Source organism: Wyeomyia smithii, chromosome 2, assembly GCF_029784165.1.
Source record: "Wyeomyia smithii strain HCP4-BCI-WySm-NY-G18 chromosome 2, ASM2978416v1, whole genome shotgun sequence".
Taxonomy (NCBI): domain Eukaryota; kingdom Metazoa; phylum Arthropoda; class Insecta; order Diptera; family Culicidae; genus Wyeomyia; species Wyeomyia smithii.
In genome coordinates, this window is record NC_073695.1 from 173,071,675 (window position 1) to 173,091,623 (window position 19,949).

Here is a 19,949-nt window from a genome sequence, read left to right on the forward strand (position 1 = left end):
CAACTCAATATTTTCCAATATGCCTAGGGTCCTAGTCAACATCTCCAATCGATTAGATTTCTCTATCAGTAGGCAGACTTTTGCTATATGCGATAAGGAGGCTTTTATGGAGAAAAATCGAAAAATCATGAATTTTCCCATATCTACCCTGGTGACCAGGAATGTCAATTGGGCCGAACAACTCAATATTTTCCAATATGTCTAGAGTCCTAGTCAACATCTCCAATCGATTAGATTTCCCTATCAGTAGACAGACTTTTGCTATATGCGATAAGGGGTAGGCTTATATGGGGAAAAATCTAAAAACCTTGAATTTTCCCATATCTACCCTGGTGACCAGGAATGCCAATTGGGCCGAACAACTCAATATTTTTCAAAATGCCTAGGGCCCTAGTCAACATCTCCAATCGATTAGATTTCCCTATCAGTAGGCAGACTTTTGCTATATGCGATAAGGAGGCTTATATGGGGAAAAATCGAAAAATCTTGAATTTTCCCATATCTACCCTGGTGACCAGGAATGTCAATTGGGCCGAACAACTCAATATTTTCCAATATGCCTAGGGTCCTAGTCAACATCTCCAATCGATTAGATTTCCCTATCAGTAGACAGACTTTTGCTATATGCGATAAGGGGTAGGCTTATATGGGGAAAAATCTAAAAACCTTGAATTTTCCCATATCTACCCTGGTGACCAGGAATGCCAATTGGGCCGAACAACTCAATATTTTTCAATATGCCTAGGGTCCTAGTCAACATCTCCAATCGATTAGATTTCCCTATCAGTAGGCAGACTTTTGCTATATGCGATAAGGAGGCTTATATGGGGAAAAATCGAAAAATCTTGAATTTTCCCATATCTACCCTGGTGACCAGGAATGCCAATTGGGCCGAACAACTCAATATTTTCCAATATGCCTAGGGTCCTAGTCAACATCTCCAATCCATTAGATTTCTCTATCAGTAGGCAGACTTTTGCTATATGCGATAAGGAGGCTTATATGGGAAAAAATCGAAAAATCTTGAATTTTCCCATATCTTCTCTGGTGACCAGGAATGTCCATTGGGCCGAACAACTCAATATTTTCCAATATGCCTAGGGTCCTAGTCAACATCTCCAATCGATTAGATTTCCCTATCAGTAGGCAGACTTTTGCTATATGCGATAAGGGGGAGGCTTATATGGAGAAAAATCGAAAAATCTTGAATTTTCCCATATCTAGCCTGGTGACCAGGAATGTCAATTGGGCCGAACAACTCAATATTTTGCAACCTTTCTAGGATTCTAGTGACATTTCCAATTCATTATATTGCTCTATCTTGCCTATTAATTAGTTGTTAAGTTTTATCTCATCAATTTTGTTGGTTTAATTCACATTTTTAGTTTCAGTGCTGCCCACCATTAGCGCTGCATTCTATGCTTTCTTCTGTTGAAATATTTCGTTTTTGTTGGTTTAGTTCCGGAGGGTAAAATCACGCAGCATATATAAATCCGGATTTAAACCAACAAAACCAGCTACCCAACAAAATGAAATATTTCACGATTTTGTTGGGTACGTTTCTTGTTGGGCGGATTCACACAAGTATTCGGGATATAGTCCGAACAGTCTGGATTATCGTTCAACCATATCTGTTTATGGTTCTTATTAATTAGGGTGCTCTCTTCACTGGTATTGGCCCTGACGACTCTGTTGATATTGGTTTGGTTTTTACTTGCGAAAGTGAAGGAGAATTGCATATGAGAATTCGCGTAGGTGCGAACAGCCTTAAAAATCTCTTTTACTTGTGGCAGGGCCAATTGCAGCAACAGCGGCAAGCGCAAGGGTAGCAAAGCAGTAGGTACATAAAAAGCCGCGACGATTTATTTTTCTACATTTTGCTGGTCCATAAGCGAAAATTTAAGGGGGCGTTGAACATTGCTTTGTTTTGTTTTGAATTTTGTTAGCTCAAACTGACTGTGATCGAAGACGAGATGATAAGATACACAAGTGTCAGATCTTCTCATATACCTTGCGAACTTCAAATAATGTGGCGCCCCCGAACGACTCCGGAAAACATTAATGAATATGTGTGTGTAATGTGCATAAACTATCTAATACGAGCTTGACAATAACAATTACAGAAATGTCTTGTCACACGTGCCAAACCGATAACACTTTTTTTTTCCGTGTTGGGTATTTTCGTCACTGCGACCAATTTTTTGATATTTTGTGACATGATAACAGGCATACAGACACAGTTGATGTTTCTTGGACGCGTTAAGGGCGTTTCGGCCTTGTTTACAGTCACATGCAGAGAGCTGTGCGTTTTATTATTGTTTGTCTTGGCTGTAATGTAACAAGTTTGGGTGGGCATATATATTAAACGCCCATGAATGAAAAGCAGGAATTCTATAATATAACAAAGAAATTGATAATATAATATAATATCGCGCGAAAACGTCGTCTGGGGCGCTGTCATGCAATCTCATACATATTTTGCAGTTCTCCATTTGACACATGCAGTAACGCTGGCGCTGATGTCAAAATACATGACGCAGCGCGAACACGACAGCAGATGGTGCTAGTGTTACTAATGTAAAGTACTGGAATCATCCAAATGATGATTTTATCGAAAATTTGTTCGACGTGTTATGTCTGTTAGTCTGTGATATAACCAAGTACACACGCAAATTCCGTGTAAAGTTTCAAAGAGAAGTACACGCTTAAAATATAGAACTTAATAATAGGTAAAAAAATAACCATCCAACTTCAGAGCACGATATCTAAAAATGGGTTATTTTTCTTTAAACTGTTATACCCACTGCATAAGTTGTATGGTTTGATGTTATTTTTGGGTAGTTTCAATTCACATTATTAAAGTTGGTGTTTGTTACGATGACAGAAAACGGCATTTTGTGTGTTGCAAGCAGCAGAAACAACGCGGATGCTGAGGACGATTTTACAAAAACCAGCTAGCTGGCATCTCTATCTTATTTGCTTTGTTTCATCGCAGCTAACATCGCAGCGGATCCGCGATTTGCGGGCCCATTGACAGATGCTATGTTATGCGTATGAAAAGTGGCGGTGATATCTCGTTTACACACATGCTGAGATGTTAGTCCTCGAAACATGGCGGGATGCCAGCTTGCTGGCAAAAACGGTCAAAGAGGTGGATAAATTGTTTGCTGACCGATATGAAAAATATTAAAACAGTCCTGTTGCAGCAAGCAACCTCAGCCATGCAGGTTCGACCGTATCTGGGTCGACAAGAGCGCTACTGACGATGCAGAATATAAACCTCTATCCGCAGTATGAAATGAAACGGATGTTTGGAGGCATAGTCGTGACTGATTAACAGTGAGTTATTTATTTATTTTTTATTGTACGTTTGTGAAAACTACTATTTTGCAGAAACAAACGATGGAATAATCGCGTTACTCAGCGTATTTTGAAATTTACGTATTTGATCAATTCCAAGATTACTGGCCTCCGGACTGGTTGGTCTGGAATCTCCATGAATTTGGTGCTAACTGCGGAGCAGCAGGCTGGTAATACCGGGTTGAACAATTCAAGAGGAACGGTGGATAAAAATATTATTTATTTCGCTTTCGAGCACAGTCCATCATATCGCCAAATTCAGCAAAAGTTTTTAAATGCAGTATGGATTCGGATAACATCATCTACCACTACCAAGCGGAATCAGAGGTACAATTTGGTGCAAACGATTGATTTTGATTAACACTATTTAATATATCACAATGCTTACAGGTACATGAACCGACCTCGCTCAATATTGCGTCACATTGTACTGTCCGATTTTAAAGAGAAAGTATCCTTGGCACAGTTTCCGAAAACTAGATTCAATCAACATTAATAATAGGCAGGCCTCAACATTTTCGAATGAAGCACCAAAAGAAGAACACGCAACCCCTTAGTCTCATTCGCTGCTACTAAAACTTCGTAAACTCAGTTCGGCCGGTGCTTGCCGAAGAGAAGATAAACACTATTCATATTCCACACGACTATTGCATGTGTCATATTTTGCGTTCTTCTTTTCTTTCCGTCTTTCGGTTGAAGGTAAAAACAACTCCAACTGACGAAAATACTGCTTAAAATGAATTTCTACAATCGTCGTCGTTGTCATCGTCTTCATTATCGAACTTAAGCGACTATAGTCAACTTCAATGAAATCGTCACTTGGATGGATGAGGGTAAATTACTTCGAACAAACAAAGCGTTGATGTTGTTGTTGCGTCTTAGGCCGTGGACAAACTTGTGCGGTTTACGTTGCAAAGACGGTTCGTCTTGCCGTGGGTTAATGTACAGCCCTAAGTAGAGCTGTATATTAACCAGCGACAGGGCGAGTCGCCTTCACAGCGCCAGTATGTCCATGGCCTTAGACATATAGGAACAGGAATAAGGGCTAGGAAAATTAAACTTTAAAGCTGATTTATGCGATTTGTAACATATAACATATGATATGAATGTAATAAATAACACGTGCAATGAGACATGTAATATGTAACGTGTAACATATGTCTAACATGTAACGTGTAACATGCGATGTGTAACATGTAATGTGCAACATCTAGCGTGTAACATGTTCCACTCAATGATTTGCCAAGCCTGCAACCGGATACATCAATCACAGCACCCAACATGCTTGTCTTCACCTCACAGGCCAAAGCAAAAAAAAATAACTTGCTTCGGTTCATCGTCATCATGCAGTTGACGATTAATTTTGAATCGTCAATTGAAGCAAAATCTGCTCGAATCTGCTTTTTTCGTTGCTGCCTTGAAGCCTCAGTTCTAGCAGTTCAATCTAAACCGACGATACGAATACGCCGAAAATAAAACGACGAAACAAAAGTTACAGAGTGAAAGACGATTTTTTGTGCTCATTGAGAGGGAGAGCGAAACAAAACGAAGTTGATATCAAGTCTGGTTGAAGACGAATTTAAGTTGCGTCATCGTGGCTTGACGATGCACTCATGAAGGTGAAGATTAAAAGGCCTGATAAAGGTTACTCCAGCATAAGTCCCACAACTCGTAACGTGATAAATGCATCACTGTTTTCATGTTTTTCTAATCGCTACTACAGAGAACTGGGAGAAGGTCCTGTAGGTGCTCTAGCAGTAGCTGGAGCAGGTGTGGTAAGAGAGCGATTGCACGTCTTCAAGCGTACACGGACTCGCTCAATTGGATCGTCGATGCCATGCGGGACTTCTTTTCGGATAATCGCGTGCTGGAGTTACCGAAACATGCCGACGTGGATGATGACAAGAGCACGGATGAGAACGAGTATGGTTTGACGATGAGTTTGTTGGGTTGGCTAGCGATAACTTTTGTGTTTCTAGAGCTATTTTTTTAAACTAAGAAGCTAAGATAGTTTATATGTGATTTCGAAATATGATGTAGAGATAGTCTTATACCCCGTTCACACTGCACCGCATATCACCTGATATCAGGCGATTCGTGCTATCGAGGCCATATCACCATCCATATGTCCTGTTATCCCATACAATCGAGCTGTCAACGGATATCACCTCGGCTACATGCTAACGCAGATATCATGTTCGAAAACCAATTAAAACCACAATTCAAGCAGTTGGCAACAGGGCCAAAAGACTTTTGACGCAACCCTGCAAATTTCGAACTTCGCGTCGCATGCGAGAAAAAAGGAAGGAAATATTTTTGCTATTTTCAGCCCGCACATGTTGACAATTGCATATGAGAGTTCGCGTGGGTGCGAGCCAGCTCGCTGACATCTCTATTCTAATCCTATTGCTCTTGTTGTCTTGTTCTAGCTTTGACCTATTTTTGTTTTCTTCTCTTTTCAATTACCAAAGCAAATGTCAAATAATATCAGCTCACTCTAATGTGAACGGTCGAGGTGATATCCGATATCATCTGGCGATATCAGGTGATATCCGGCGTTGTCTGAACAAGGCATTATACCCCGTTCGTACTACACCGCATATCACCTGATATCAGGCGATTCGTGCTATCGAGGCCATATCACCATCCATATCACCTGCTATCCCATACAATCGTGCTGTCATCGGATATCACCTCGGCTACATGCTATCGCGGATATCATGTTCGAAACTAATAAAAACAAGATTTGTAGCAGTTAGCAACACGGCCCAAAGACATTTGACGCAACCCTACAAATTTCGAAATTCGTGTTGCATGCGAAAAACAAGGAAGGGAAAATTTTTGCTCTTATCATCCCGCACATTTTGACAATTGTATATGAGAGTTCGCGTTGGTGCAAGCCAACAAGCTGACATCTCTACTCTAATTGCATTGCTCTTGTTGTCTTGTTTTTTCTATGACCTGTTTTTGTTTTCTTCTCTTTTCAATTGCCAAAGCAATTGTCAAATCATATCAGCTTGCTGTTGTGTGAACACCCGAGTTGATATCCGATATCATCTAGCGATATCAGGTGATATGCGACGTAGTCTGAACAAGGCAATAAAAAACATGACGTATCATTGTTAATTTGGAAAGCCATCAAATAACAGAAAAACGTTCTTTTTAAACTTACATTTAAAAAAAGTTGAAATGTTAATCAACAGGCTAACAAACGTAACACTGGAACCTAGCTCCATCACCACAAAAACGTTCATCTCAAATTTTCAATCGAATAACAGTCATCGCGCGAAAACGTCGTCTGGGGCGCTGTCATGCAATCTCATACATATTTTGTAGTTCCCCATTTTACACATGCAGTAACGCTGGCGCTGATGTCGAAATACATGACGCAGCGCGAACACGACGGCAGATGGTGCTAGTGTTACTAACGTAAAGTACTGGAATCATCCAAACGATGATTTTATTGAAAATTTGTTCGACGTATTATGTCTGTTAGTCTGTGGTTAATCTTTACTGCACATAAAAAATCACCATAAAAAGCTGAAATAAAGAATGACTTGCGTTAAGCCCAATTTTATCCAAAATATTCCCCATTTAAAAAAAAATCCCTAATTTTATGAAACAGAGCCTATTCTTTTTTTGCGCCGAAAATATCTATTTTTGAGTATGTATTTAAGAACTAAGCTTGGGGTAAAAATACCCAATTTTATGAATAGCTTTATTTACCTAGTAGCTGGGTAATGATCATATTACCTAATTTTGATGGGATGAGTTTTGTAGCGAGATGGTTATTTTTTACCTATTACTAAGTTCAACATTCTTAGCGTGTACGTCTTTTAAATAGGGGGATGTTTTGTAACGGTTTAATTGGTTTAATTATTAATTAACATTTATACAGAATTTCTATTGTTTGTTCTACATTTCATGCGAAAAATTTTGATTTAACGCAAGAGCAAATAAATATCAGCAACACAGACAGGGACGAATGACCGTCCGAGGTTAAAGCCCCTATAAAAGAAATCAATCAATCAAGAAACACCGTCAACACAAATTAAATAAGCATTTTAACATATTTTTTGTCTCTTTGTGATTACATAAGCGATGCCCAATTGGGATATCTGTGTTTGATTAATATTTAATATAAAACAACTCGATTTGATTCGATACAAGGGAACATTCGTAAATTACATATAGCGCTCAGGGTATGGGAGCTGGGGTAAATATGCAGTGACGCTTTGAGGCCCAGTTACACATACGGCATAATGACGCCTTCTTTATACCAAATAGAAGGCGTGATCGCCATTGTTACATACTAAACGCATTGATTAATTACCGAATTTAATCAGATAGAAATAAACACACGTGTTACAGCTTTACTATCTATCCTTTATTTATTTCCCTTTTTCTCTACAGTGTTCCCAGTTACTTTTCTTCTATTCCAATATAACACTTCCCTTTCAATGAAATGAAGTAGATGCCATGTGTGGTTTTAATTTAAATATCTATTTCATAGTCTTCGAAGTATGACGGACGCTTAATCTCACGACGCTGTCTTTCTAACTGTTCGCTTTGATTCTTAACAAATTCTGCAGCTGGTGTTAAAGATCTATCGACTATCTCAGAAAATGGCGTATCGTTGTTCGAACATTGTTGTTTCTGCTGGCTGACTTCGACGACTTCTTCAGGTTCTACAAGCTTCTTTACATGTGCTGAGTTTCGTCGATATCTTTTCCCGTTGTACATCTGTACAAGTACACTTTTTTCTTTCTTTTCTAGAGCTGTAGCCGGCTCTGGGTTATACGACGAAGATAACTTGTTTTGAGGGACTAAATTTCGCATTAGAACGCGATCTTGCGGTTGTAAATTTGGTTCTTCGGTTCTATTCTCTGTGTCGTATCGTGTCTTTGATTTCTGTTTTTAAACCCAATCATGGTCTTTGATCTCTGCATCAAAATTGTCGTTAGCACAAATAACTTCTGGGATCCAGTCTTTAAATTTCCTACCGAAAGCCATTTCAGCTGGTGAACGACCTGTTGCGGGATGATTGATCATTGAGTAAAGTTAGTTCGCCTCTTCCAAATCGTGTTTCCAGTCTGTCCCGTTCACTTGAGCAATGCGTAATATCTTCAGGATCGACCTGTTCTGCCTCTCCACTTCGCCGTTAGATCTTGGCCAATATGGTGTAGTATGCTTCAACTGAATACCAAATTTCTTGCCAAAAGCACTTATTTTACTACTTGAAAAGTTTTTAGCGTTGTCGGATATTAAAACTTCTGGAATTCCCAGTCGGAAGAATATTCGCGTCAATACGTCGGAGGTGGTAGTGTTCATAACCTCGACAACTCTATATCTACTGTACATATCAATAAGTACTAGGATAGACTCACCGGACGGTAGTGGCCCCAGGAAGTCCTTTGCCAAATCGTGCCAGGGTTAACACGGCTGTTGCCTCATTGCCATGGGTTCTGGTGTTGACAAGTTGCTCACTAACTGACAATCAATGCATGATTTCACTGTACGTTCTGCTTCTTTGTCAATATTCGGCCACCATACCCTACTTCGAAGTCTCTGCTTTGTCGCTCAATACCTGGATGCCCAATATGAGCTAACTGCAGAACTCGCCGGCGCAGACTGATTGGAACAACGATTCTTTCGTTTCGCATCAGCATCTTGTTTACAATTAGCAAATCTGCTCGGAACGGAAAATATGCCTTCGATTTTTCAGTCCAGCGCCCTGTATTTAAAGCTTCCTTCACCGATGACAGCTCAACGTCCGATAATGTTTGTTCCACTAAATCGTCCATACTGAGAGCAGTAGGCTTTGCTGAATCTAGCACTGCAAGTAACATAGTTTCACCTTTGTGATCATATGTAGAACAAGATTGAAATTTTGGTAAGCGTGACAGAGGATCTGCTATGTTAGCTTTTCCTGGAATGTGCACAATTTTATAGCGAAAGGATTGCAGCCGCATTGCCCAACGCTCAATTCTTGGATACTGTTTCTTTCTTTCTCCAAACATTACTTTGAGTGGCTCATGATCCGTGACAAGCATGAAATTCAAACCACGTAAGTACTGCTCGAGTCTTTTCACCGCCCACACTAAGGCCAATGCTTCTCGTTCATTTTGTGCGTATGCCTTCTCCGCAGAAGATAAACCTTTGCTTATATAGCATATAACTCGCATTTTTCCATCTTTTTGTTGCAGCAGTACTGCCCCAAGGCCAACAGGACTGGCATCAGCGATTACAATTGTTTCATCAAGCGGCGAATAGTATCCCAAGTTTTTAGGATCTGACACTTCTTTCTCTAACTTCTCGAAGGCAATATCGTGGTGGCTCGTCCATTTGAATCTCACGTTTTTTTTAGTAACTCACGCAATGGAGCCGTGTGAGTGGAAAGATTAGGAATAAATTTACTTAGATAATTTATTAACCCTAAAAAACTCCGAAGCTCTTCGACTGTTTCTGGGTTACGGAACTGCTTAATTGAATGAACTTTTTCGTCTGCAGGATACATTCCATCGCTACTCAATCGATGTCCCATAAATGTTACCTCACTACGCCTAAACTCGCATTTTTCTTTATTGATGGTCATTCCACTTTGCTGAAGCCTTTCTTAAACGAGGGCAAGAGCTCTGTCATGTTGTTCTCCGCTTGCTCCAAACACTAAGATGTCGTCAATAAACACCTTCACCTCGACAATACCTGACAGTACTCGCTCAATAACACTTTGGAAGACCTCCGAAGCACAGTTCATTCCAAATGTCAAACGCTTATAACGGAACTAACCACAATGTGTAGCAAAAGTCGTAATCGCTCGTGACTCCTCTGCCAGTTCTATTTGGTGAAAGGCTTTGTTGAGGTCAATTTTCGAGAACACCTTACAGTTGTTTAAATGAGGAATAATATCATCAAACCTCGGGAGTGGATAATGCTCAGGGATTATTGCTTTATTGGCATCACGCATATCAACACACAGGCGAATATCCTCAGAGCTGCCAGGTTTTGGCTTTATTACCACACGTGAAATCCACGGTGAATCATGCGGAGCTGGTTCTATTATATCCTCTTTTAATAGCTTTTGTATTTTTCGCTCCACCTTAGGTTGCAAAGGTATTGGGATTCGGCTTTGAGTGTGTTGAACTGGTTTAACTGAAGAATCGATCTGAACGGAAACCACCACTCCATTTACTTTACCGATCTTCCCGGATTGTTGTTGAACAGCACAGATGGAAGTGTCAATTGTTAAAATTCCCAGCTTGGTAGCAGCTTCTCTGCCTAGCAAATTGCATCCAGTCTTTTTAACGACGAACACTTTATCTCTAATGGATGATTTTTTGGTTGAGATCTCTGCAACAAACATGCCTTTCACTGATAATTGATGGTTACCATACGCCATCAGTTTTTTCGCCACTTTGTCTGTTTGAAAATCTATTTTCACTTTTTCCGTTTTCAGGTACTCCCAAGCGGACCCACCGTGAAAACAAAGTGTACACTCTCCTCATCACCTTCTGAAGAGTAATTCGATAAGCCGTCTTCATTACATTCATCATCCATTACTTGTCGAACATTTTCTTTCCGCCCGAACACTTTCTTTCCGCCTTGCGAACCAGCTTTTGTTTTGCAGCATCTTTTGAAATGGCCAATTAGCTTACAGCGCTAACACTTTTTATTCTTCGCAGGACAATCATCATTGTTGGCGTAGTGGCCAATGCGCCCACATCGAAAACATTCACCATTCGTGCCATATACACGATTCACTTCTTCATGGCATTGAAGATTTTTCTTGTGTTTAGTAATGGTTTCTAAAGAGCGACCCAACTCGACCGTCTGTGCCAGCGTCAGAGGTGGTTTGGTTAATTTCTTTCCCCGTAAGTCATCCGAATATCCTTTTTCAAATATTTGTTCTTTTATGTTTTCCTCCAACCAGTTGTCGTACTCACAAAGATTTCCCTGCTCACGAAGAAGCAACACAAACTTTTCAATGGACTCATCAGGTGCCTGTTCCAAATTTCTGAATATGTTTCTTTCCCTTGGTAAGCATTTGAGTGGCAGAAAGTAATCATCTAGCATACCAATTGATGCTATTTAGATATCTGATCCTGCGGGTATTATTACTTCTTGCTCTCCTCGAAGATTGAAAAAAATATCCTGCACATCACTGCCGGCATAATGAAGAAGATAAGAACGCTTTCGTGCTGCTACAGTGACGTTGTTTACTTCGAGAAAAATTTCAAAGCCCCTCTTCATATCTTCATCTACTGGACACGTGTCGCTTGGATCGAATTTGATTATGTTTGCATTTCCCGGATTGTCCATTTCTGATCTTCCGGTGGGCTCGTTTCAGCCGTTTCGGGCACTGTCTTTATATTGTTTATTGTTCAGCAAATTTCCACTTTTACTGACTGACTGTACTCAGTATCACTTAGCTGTTTTTTTTTTAGTTTTCCGTATACAATGCGACCGAATTAATTCGTTTCCGTATAAACCAGCATTTAAGCTCCAAAATAAACTCGTCGCCAAATGTTACATACTAAACGCATTGATTAATTACCGAATTTAATCAGATAGAAATAAACACACGTGTTACAGCTTTACTATCTATCCTTTATTTATTTCCCTTTCCTCTACAGTGTTCCCAGTTACTTTTCTTCTATTCCAATATAACAGCCATCACGCCTTGTAATCTGTAGGGGGAAGGTGTTATTACGCCAGGTGTGTACCTGTGCCTTTACAGTGCTCGGGGCCACCATGCAAAATTGTGTTACTTGAGGAAGGAGGGGTAGGGGTATTGAAAATTATCAAATTTTGTGTTACGTAATATCCAAATGTTCCCTCAATGGCAATCGTTTATCGATACTAGTATCGCCCACTCTTTTCTCTTTTGTGTTTGGGTTCAAGTGCTCCAATTTCAGGATTAAAAGCATGGCTTAAAGTTTAAGTTGTTTGTCTGTTTTTCTAAAAAAAAACATTATGACTTCCGAAATTCTTGTTACAAAACGAATCAATCACATCGACCAAGAGTCACGAAGCTTCATTCTTGTTGGTGTTATTATTGCTAAAAGCGATCCGAAATTTTTCGAATCGACCTCCAGCCACCGTCCCGCGAGTAGTACTTCCACTAGCCGTGGCGTGATGACACTAACAATCCGGGATAGTGATAGAGACACAATAAATTGTACTCTTTGGAATACTAGGAACACAATCGAATCGTATGATAATCTGTTTCATATTGGAGATGTAGTAAACATCACGCGTCCAAAGGTTATTCCAGCCTGCCTTGATCGGTCGGAGCAGTATAACCCCAGATCTACATCCGTATACAGTTTGTCCCTAGGAGAAAATGACGAAAGTAAAATAAAGCTTCACGAAGGTTGCAGTCTAGATCCGATTCGGAAACTGATATCAGTTCCAACAGTTCCAGCTTCTGACACATATTTGTTGACGGACATTGCAACCGGCGGGCACGGTATCAACGGGCAAAATGTTAACGTTCTAGTAGTTGTGCGTAGCATACGTCCCAGAAAACAAATCGTTATTTCCAAAACGGGTAAATTAAAGTATCTCCGAGAAGTGATTGTTATGGATACCTCCCATGCTGGAATGTCAATGAAATTTTGGAACAATGAGTATGTCGATAGAATCGATAAATGGATTCCACTGACCACTGTTTTACTAATAATGGACGTCAGAGTGGAATTCGACCAATACTACAAGACGATTTGTTTAGGAATGAGTGGCAGGACAATTATCACCGAGGATCCAGCAATAGAAGAAGCTGATAGACTTCTTATTCACGCTATGAAAACATCCACACTGGGCTCGGAACTTCTATATTCCACTTTATCAACTAATATAGATCGTAAGATTAAATATTATACATATTATGGGTATTCATGTCGAGCTCGTAAACAAATACCCAGCCGTAAAAATACTCACCTCCATTGACGAGTAATGGAAGATACACAGTTTACGGCTGGGTATTCGTATACGAGCTCGATGTGAAGACCCCTATTGAGAAGTTACAATAGGGGGATTCATGTCGAGCTCGTAAACAAATACCCAGCCGTAAAAATACTCACCTCCATTGACGAGTAATGGAGATACACAGTTTACGGCTCGGTATTCGTATACGAGCTCGATGTGAAGACCCCTAATATTTTTTTTTCTTTTTGAAGCATCTACAATTACATCCGTAATGACAGTTCAACAGATTGTGGACAGAGCTGAAGGCGATCTGAAAACTGAAGAAGAGCAGTTTACTGCTCTCTGTTATGCAGTAATTACTAGATTTGACTTAGATGGGTGTTCAAAAATAACTAGTCGTAAATGGTAAGTTGTAAGTGCAGCTGTATCAATTAAAATAATAAGGAAATGCTTTATTTTAGCTTAAATTGTAAGAATCTTCTTAAAATCTCCGATTCTAAATGTCAACGAGAAGACTGTCAAAACAATCTCTCTCACATAAGTGTTAGTTTTGATATTCCAGTAGATATTACTGATCACACGGGAACATTACCCAACTGCCGTCTCATGAATCAGGCCGCGGAGAACACTCTCAATTGTAAGGTAGAAGCATTTCTAAGGATGGGTGATACTCAAAAAGGCAAGCTAAAGTGGCGTTATCTATTAGAACGCTGTGTCCTGAAATTAGTTATTAAAAGGAAGTCGCCGGTTCGTTTTCAAACTCTCTATACCATATTGGACTGCTCTGTGGCTAGCCCACAGGAAGTGGGATCTAAGATTAAGGTTTATTAATTCTATAAAGCATATTGAAGTAGTAAAGACGCCATATATTATATATATTCTGCTGTTAACATATTAGATAATCTGTCAGCTAATTGCCTAACAATCGTTAAATCGTAGTAAATTTTATCTTAACAAAACGAAATCTGTAAGGAGTCAATAATTGAGCTTTTTTCGCAGTAGAGTGTTGTTACACGACGCGTCTGTATAGATATAATCGATGTCTAATGGAATTACCTTAGAACTGCCCCAATTTGATATGTGTAATAAATTCGTCGAGCATTGTTTGGGTTGAGCGAAAATATACATGCTGCCTCAACATACATTATAATTTTGCATTCACACAAAGTTTGAATTTGTTGTCACTGCATAAATCATTACGGAATTGAACACAAGAAAAACATAAATAGATCTTCTGCTCTAAAATAAGAAATGTGTCCAATATCTCTTTAAAGAAAGCTAGAACTTTCAAAAAGAAAGAAAATGGGAAACCCCTTTGATGCGCAATGTTTTTTTTTTAACAACTTCTAAAATAAGAAATGTGTCCTATATCTCTTTAAAGAAAGCTAGAACTTTCAAAAAGAAAGAAAATGGGAAACCCCTTTGATGCGCAATGTTTTTTTTAACAACTTTGCGAATAATGTTTCAAATCAAATGTATGTTAGTTTTTTTTGGAAAAATATAATTCATTGGAACAGTTATCTAGGCTTTATTAAAGAATTATTGAAGCTTAGATCACTATTTCAATGAATTATATTTCTTAAAAACTTAGAAACATTTATTTTGAAATGTAACTGGCATTGTTGTTTCAAAACATTTTGCGTGTCTGTGGGTTAAGTTTTATATTCGTTTTCTGTTTAAAAATTGATTATTTATCACACTACCTTCGAAAATCCAAATTATCGCAATTGAAATATGGACCCTATTACAATATTTCCAATAAGACGAGTTGCACGTCGAAGCTTCTGTAATACGGCCTTAAAAACGATTTTACATTTTTTTGTATACAGAAAATCATCTTCAAACATACTTTTTGAAAAATCTTCTAATATTTGATATTTTTTCCACATTTTAATACGAAGGGTACGGGATAAGGAGCCGCACGGAATTAGGACACCTCATGGTAATACAAATCAATTTGAAAGTATAGACATAGAAAATTTGACTCATTTCTATGATCATTATGTACTTACTATTGATCACCGATCAGAATGAAATGTGCTGTAATTTTACTATAAAATAACGCAATATTTGTGTGATTTAGACAATTTTTTTGACAGCACTGAGTAAATAAGTAGTATTTTTCAGTTCATTGATGATCCTCGGGAACCAACAGACTTTCATAATATGATTACTTTAGCGAAACGTTTGTTGTACAAAAAAAAACATGCAACATGTGGTTAACATGAATGAATTCGCAGCTTTGTAGACGTGCGTGGAAAGGACCGGCGCATTTACCAAATTAAATGAGGAAGCACGATATATCAATCAATTTGTGGTTACTATGTTACGACTGTACCTAGTTGAATGGAAGTAAACAACCCTTATGAGAAAAAATATTTCTTTGCATTTTCATAACTGAACTGAAACGGCAAACTAATTATATATAAAAAAATCTTTGCGGTGGACAATTCAGATATTTAGAGATGGACATCGAATACGCGTATCAAAAAGAACGTCGTGAGTTTGGTCGGCAGTGTCTTTTTTCGGATAAAAACAAGGTCGAGTTTTCTGAACCTGCTAACCATGAACTGTTTAAGGACTACATTCTTCGTGATCCTGTTGAAATCGGAACACAGTATAGCCATCAGATGGCCCTCAGCGAAGTTAACACCGAAAGCGCTGAGCATGAGAATCGCGGTATATTACATTCAGAAGGTGGTTGGCCGAAAGATGTGAATTACTTGGATCCCGAGCAAACGGTACGTTACCGAAGAAAGATTGAAAAAGACGAAAACTATGTGACTCAGCTAACCGCGGTTACGAAACCAATGGAGCACTGTATCTACCAGAATAACGCAGTAAATATATATGAAAACTATTTCGATGGCCTAGAACCTGCTCCATTGATGGAAAAAAGTAATTCAAGAACCCTAAACGTATACAGAGATCCTTCAATTTATAAACAGCCTGTTACACACTTATCATGGTCGCCTGATGGAGGATCGAAGATAGCTGTATCACATTGTAATATGAATTTCCAAGAAACCAGCGGCAAAGCAGTGTCGTCATACATATGGGAAATCGAAAATCCGAACGTACCCTTATTGAGATTCACTCCCCACAGTTCCATGATTTGCTTCGAATATAATCAAAAAGATCCAACAACTTTAGTAAGTGGTTTGTACAATGGCCAAGTAGCAGCTTGGGACACTAGGAACGAAAAAGCTCCCGTCATGATCAGTGAACGTGAAACGTCGCATCGAGCAACAGTTAACTCGGCATTGTGGATCAATTCGAAGAGTGGAACTGAATTCTTCTCAGGATCATCCGATGGACAAGTGATGTGGTGGGATACGAGAAAACTATCGCAACCAACTGATACTCTTTTAATGGACCCAATCAAGTCAGACGAACAAGATCTTTCGCGGTCATATGGTGTTAGTTGTTTAGAATACGAAACGTCTATTCCGACTAGGTTCATGTGTGGAACTGAGCAAGGCATGCTATTTTCTTGCAATAGAAAGGGTAAATCTCCCCAGGAGAAAATTGTGTATCGGGTAGTTTGTCCTTTTTTGGTATAATACAAATATGTACTAAATCTTAATTTCAGCTTCCTTGTCATACTGGTCCCATATATTCGTTGACGCGTAATCCCGCTTTTGTTAAAAATTTTCTGACCATTGGGGATTGGATAGCGCGGATCTGGTCCGAGGATTGCCGCGAGAGTTCAATCATTTGGACTAAACATCATGCAGTAATGCTAACTGATGGAGTTTGGAATCCGACACGTTACTCAATCTTCTATGTAAGTCGGGCTGATGGTGTTTTAGATGCTTGGGATCTACTACAGCAGCAGAATGAACCCATTCTCACCATTAAAGTATGTGACGAGAGTTTAAAGTGCCTGCGTGCGCATGAGGCAGGTTATTTGGTAGGCGCTGGCAGCTGCAAAGGGGCTACGTTTTTGCTAGAAATGTCTGATAATATGACGACAATCAAAAATGATAAGCCGTTGTTAACTGCGGTAACGTTAATTTTTTTTTTTTTTCTCAGATAGCAATAGAAACATTAATAATTTTCAGATGTTGGAACGAGAGAATCGACGGGAGAAAATTCTAGAGGCTAAATCACGAGAGATGAAACTGAAGGTTCGCACGTTGCATCGTCAAGAAGACGTTGTTGATGAAAAGCCCAAATTATTCCAATGCAAATGTAAGCTATGGTGACAATTTCAAATAATATTACTATAGTATTAGTATGTTAATTTATTAGTCTTTGCTTGGTTTAAAATTATTTGCATTTAGATCAGATGTCATATGAACTGAACCTGAAAGTTCTTCGGAAACAGGAAAACTGAGAGGGGCCATTCACATACTAAGTGGACAGCTTTGGGGGTTGGCTAATGTCCACGGTCCATACATTTTTTTTAGAATTTATACGGACAGTTGTCCACGGAGAGGGATGGAGGGGGGGGGGGTCAAAATCGTCAAAAATCTGTCCACGTGGTATGTGGATTGCCCCAGAGGCAAATTGCTAACTAGTATTCTCCGATTCCTAATCGAATTTGAGCATAACTAAGTAGGAGGAAAACTCGTTTCAAGAAACCCTCAACAGGCAACCTTAGTCAACCTAATCTTTTGCATCCAAATTTGAAATATATCGATAAACTTAGAATTTACTAAGCTTTTGTCTAGAAACTTGAGTGAGGTTATCTCAAATAAGGTATCGACTCTGTTATCGTCAGGTTTCTCCAATTATCGTCCGTGGGGTTTATGAGGCCATAGAGAACTAATATTTTACAGGAAGATGCTTTGCTTAATGAAGAGCCATCATGCACGAAATTGCCGCTCTAGGACATTATTTACATCTCTCAAAACTCCGCGGTAAATGTTATTGCATAATGAAGTAAATTTATGTTGTACTGTGAAGATCGCAGAAATCTGCTATCACTATTGACACATAATTATGTAACACTAATTAACACGGGTTTTAAGCGTCGTACTCAAATTACATAACGCATGAAGGGAGGGAGGGAGGTTAAGTCACAGCGGGGAGGGTGGGTTGTTGAGACCGTTACGTAACTGTGATGTTTGCTCAAAATTGCAAATTTTGAGGGGGGCAGGTTGTCCAGCGTTACGTAATTTTAGGGGGGGAGTCATATCGAACGTTACTTATCGTTACATAGGGGGAGTGGGAGGGGGTCTGAAATCTAGGTTTTCAGCGTTACGTAATTCGTGTAAGACGCCTTACCCTAGAGCTCAAATTGGAAAATGAAAGAATATAGCTTTTTTTCGTGCCCCCGGCAAAGATAGTAGTACGTCATAAGGCCGCATAGTAATTCCTCGCCAGGTTCGCTTCTACGTGTGCTTACGGGAAAACTTCATTTAAGTCTCTGAAGACATTACGCATTTCCGAGCTGGCAAAGGTACCACAATTGACAGAAACGGTTGAAAAACTATAAACTTTATTTGTTTTAGTCTGAGCTCTAGGATAAACCTGTGTTGACAACTGGCCGACAAAAGTAAAAAAATGTCCTAGAACTCAAATTAGAAAAGAGAAAGATTATAGCTTTTCAACCATGCCTGTGAATTTTGATGCTCCTAGCCATGTCGAAAGTACATACATAAAGTTATTCTAGCAGATACTCTTCAGCCTGCTTACGTACTTCTATCTTTGCTAGGGGCACGGAAATTTACAAGAATGTTTAAAAAGTTATAATCTTTCAGTTTTCTCCAGTTTGAGATTTAATGCAAGTTGTTTCGCTTTTGGCAACCATTGAAAAGCATCAGAAATATCATGTAATTATATCTGTTTAAAAATGTTATTCTTTCAATACCTTTACTGTCTTCTTACAGCTGCTTGTGATGCAGCCGAGCAAGAATATCTTCAAACATTAGAGAAAGAACGCAAAGCACGTTCTCCCGAAGAATATGACCAAGGTATTGTGTACACCTGACCGTTTGTCTTGATCTGTTCATATGAATAGATTTTAATTTAACATTTAATTTCAGATTACGATCCGAGGAAGATCGCTGAACAAATGAAGGAGGAAAATATTTTAGACGAAGAGCTCAATGAATAGAAAACGCTAGCTTGATGAAGGGATTTGACGTTTTACCACGCCGCAAGCTTCATTGCATGTGCTTTTTTATTTATTGTGCGAATGAATACTAAACAAAAAAATTGAAACCAGATGCTATCAATAAAACTAGTGCAATAAAATTTTATTTTACAATAACTTACCACGAAACAAAGGGTTGATTGACAATTTAACGGATGTTCGGTGTATGCATGATACATTCTCATTTTGGTTATTTTGTTAATATGTTTCAAAATATGGGTTTTCAGTCATTGTTTTTTTATCCCAATCGAGCCTTTTTTAAACAATTCGAAGTCAGTTGAACAATCAACTACTTAGGTATATTTTATGGTGTTGCAGATAGAAATAATAGGTTTGTTTGAAAAAATTACCACTTAACTTTCATGTATATACTAATTATAATACATAATCATCCATCCGCTCTTGTCAATACTACTAATGATCAAGATTGAATTATTGAATCCAAAGAAAATTGGATATATTAGTTCAAAATATGTAAATTCATGTTGTTCATTCTTAGAACTTATGGTTTGTGAAAATCGCAAAGAATACTGAGTTATCATTTGCAGTATCGCAAAGT

General features: G+C 38.8%; 2 protein-coding genes across 2 annotated transcripts; both read left to right on the plus strand.

Moving 5' to 3' along the window:
- Nucleotides 1-12,245: 12,245 nt before the first annotated feature.
- On the plus strand, nt 12,246-14,511 carry LOC129721378 (protein hold'em). The gene is made up of 3 exons (XM_055673889.1): nt 12,246-13,222; nt 13,539-13,692; nt 13,749-14,511. Exons 1-3 carry the CDS (start codon nt 12,334-12,336, stop codon nt 14,116-14,118), a joined length of 1,413 nt encoding a protein of 470 aa, XP_055529864.1. The 5' UTR covers nt 12,246-12,333; the 3' UTR covers nt 14,119-14,511.
- A 1,129-nt stretch (nt 14,512-15,640) lies between these two features.
- LOC129721381 (dynein intermediate chain 3, ciliary-like) lies at nt 15,641-19,507 on the plus strand. Its single transcript, XM_055673892.1, has 5 exons — nt 15,641-16,826; nt 16,880-17,293; nt 17,352-17,481; nt 19,125-19,208; nt 19,281-19,507. Exons 1-5 carry the CDS (start codon nt 15,753-15,755, stop codon nt 19,349-19,351), a joined length of 1,773 nt encoding a protein of 590 aa, XP_055529867.1. The 5' UTR covers nt 15,641-15,752; the 3' UTR covers nt 19,352-19,507.
- Nucleotides 19,508-19,949: the final 442 nt, after the last annotated feature.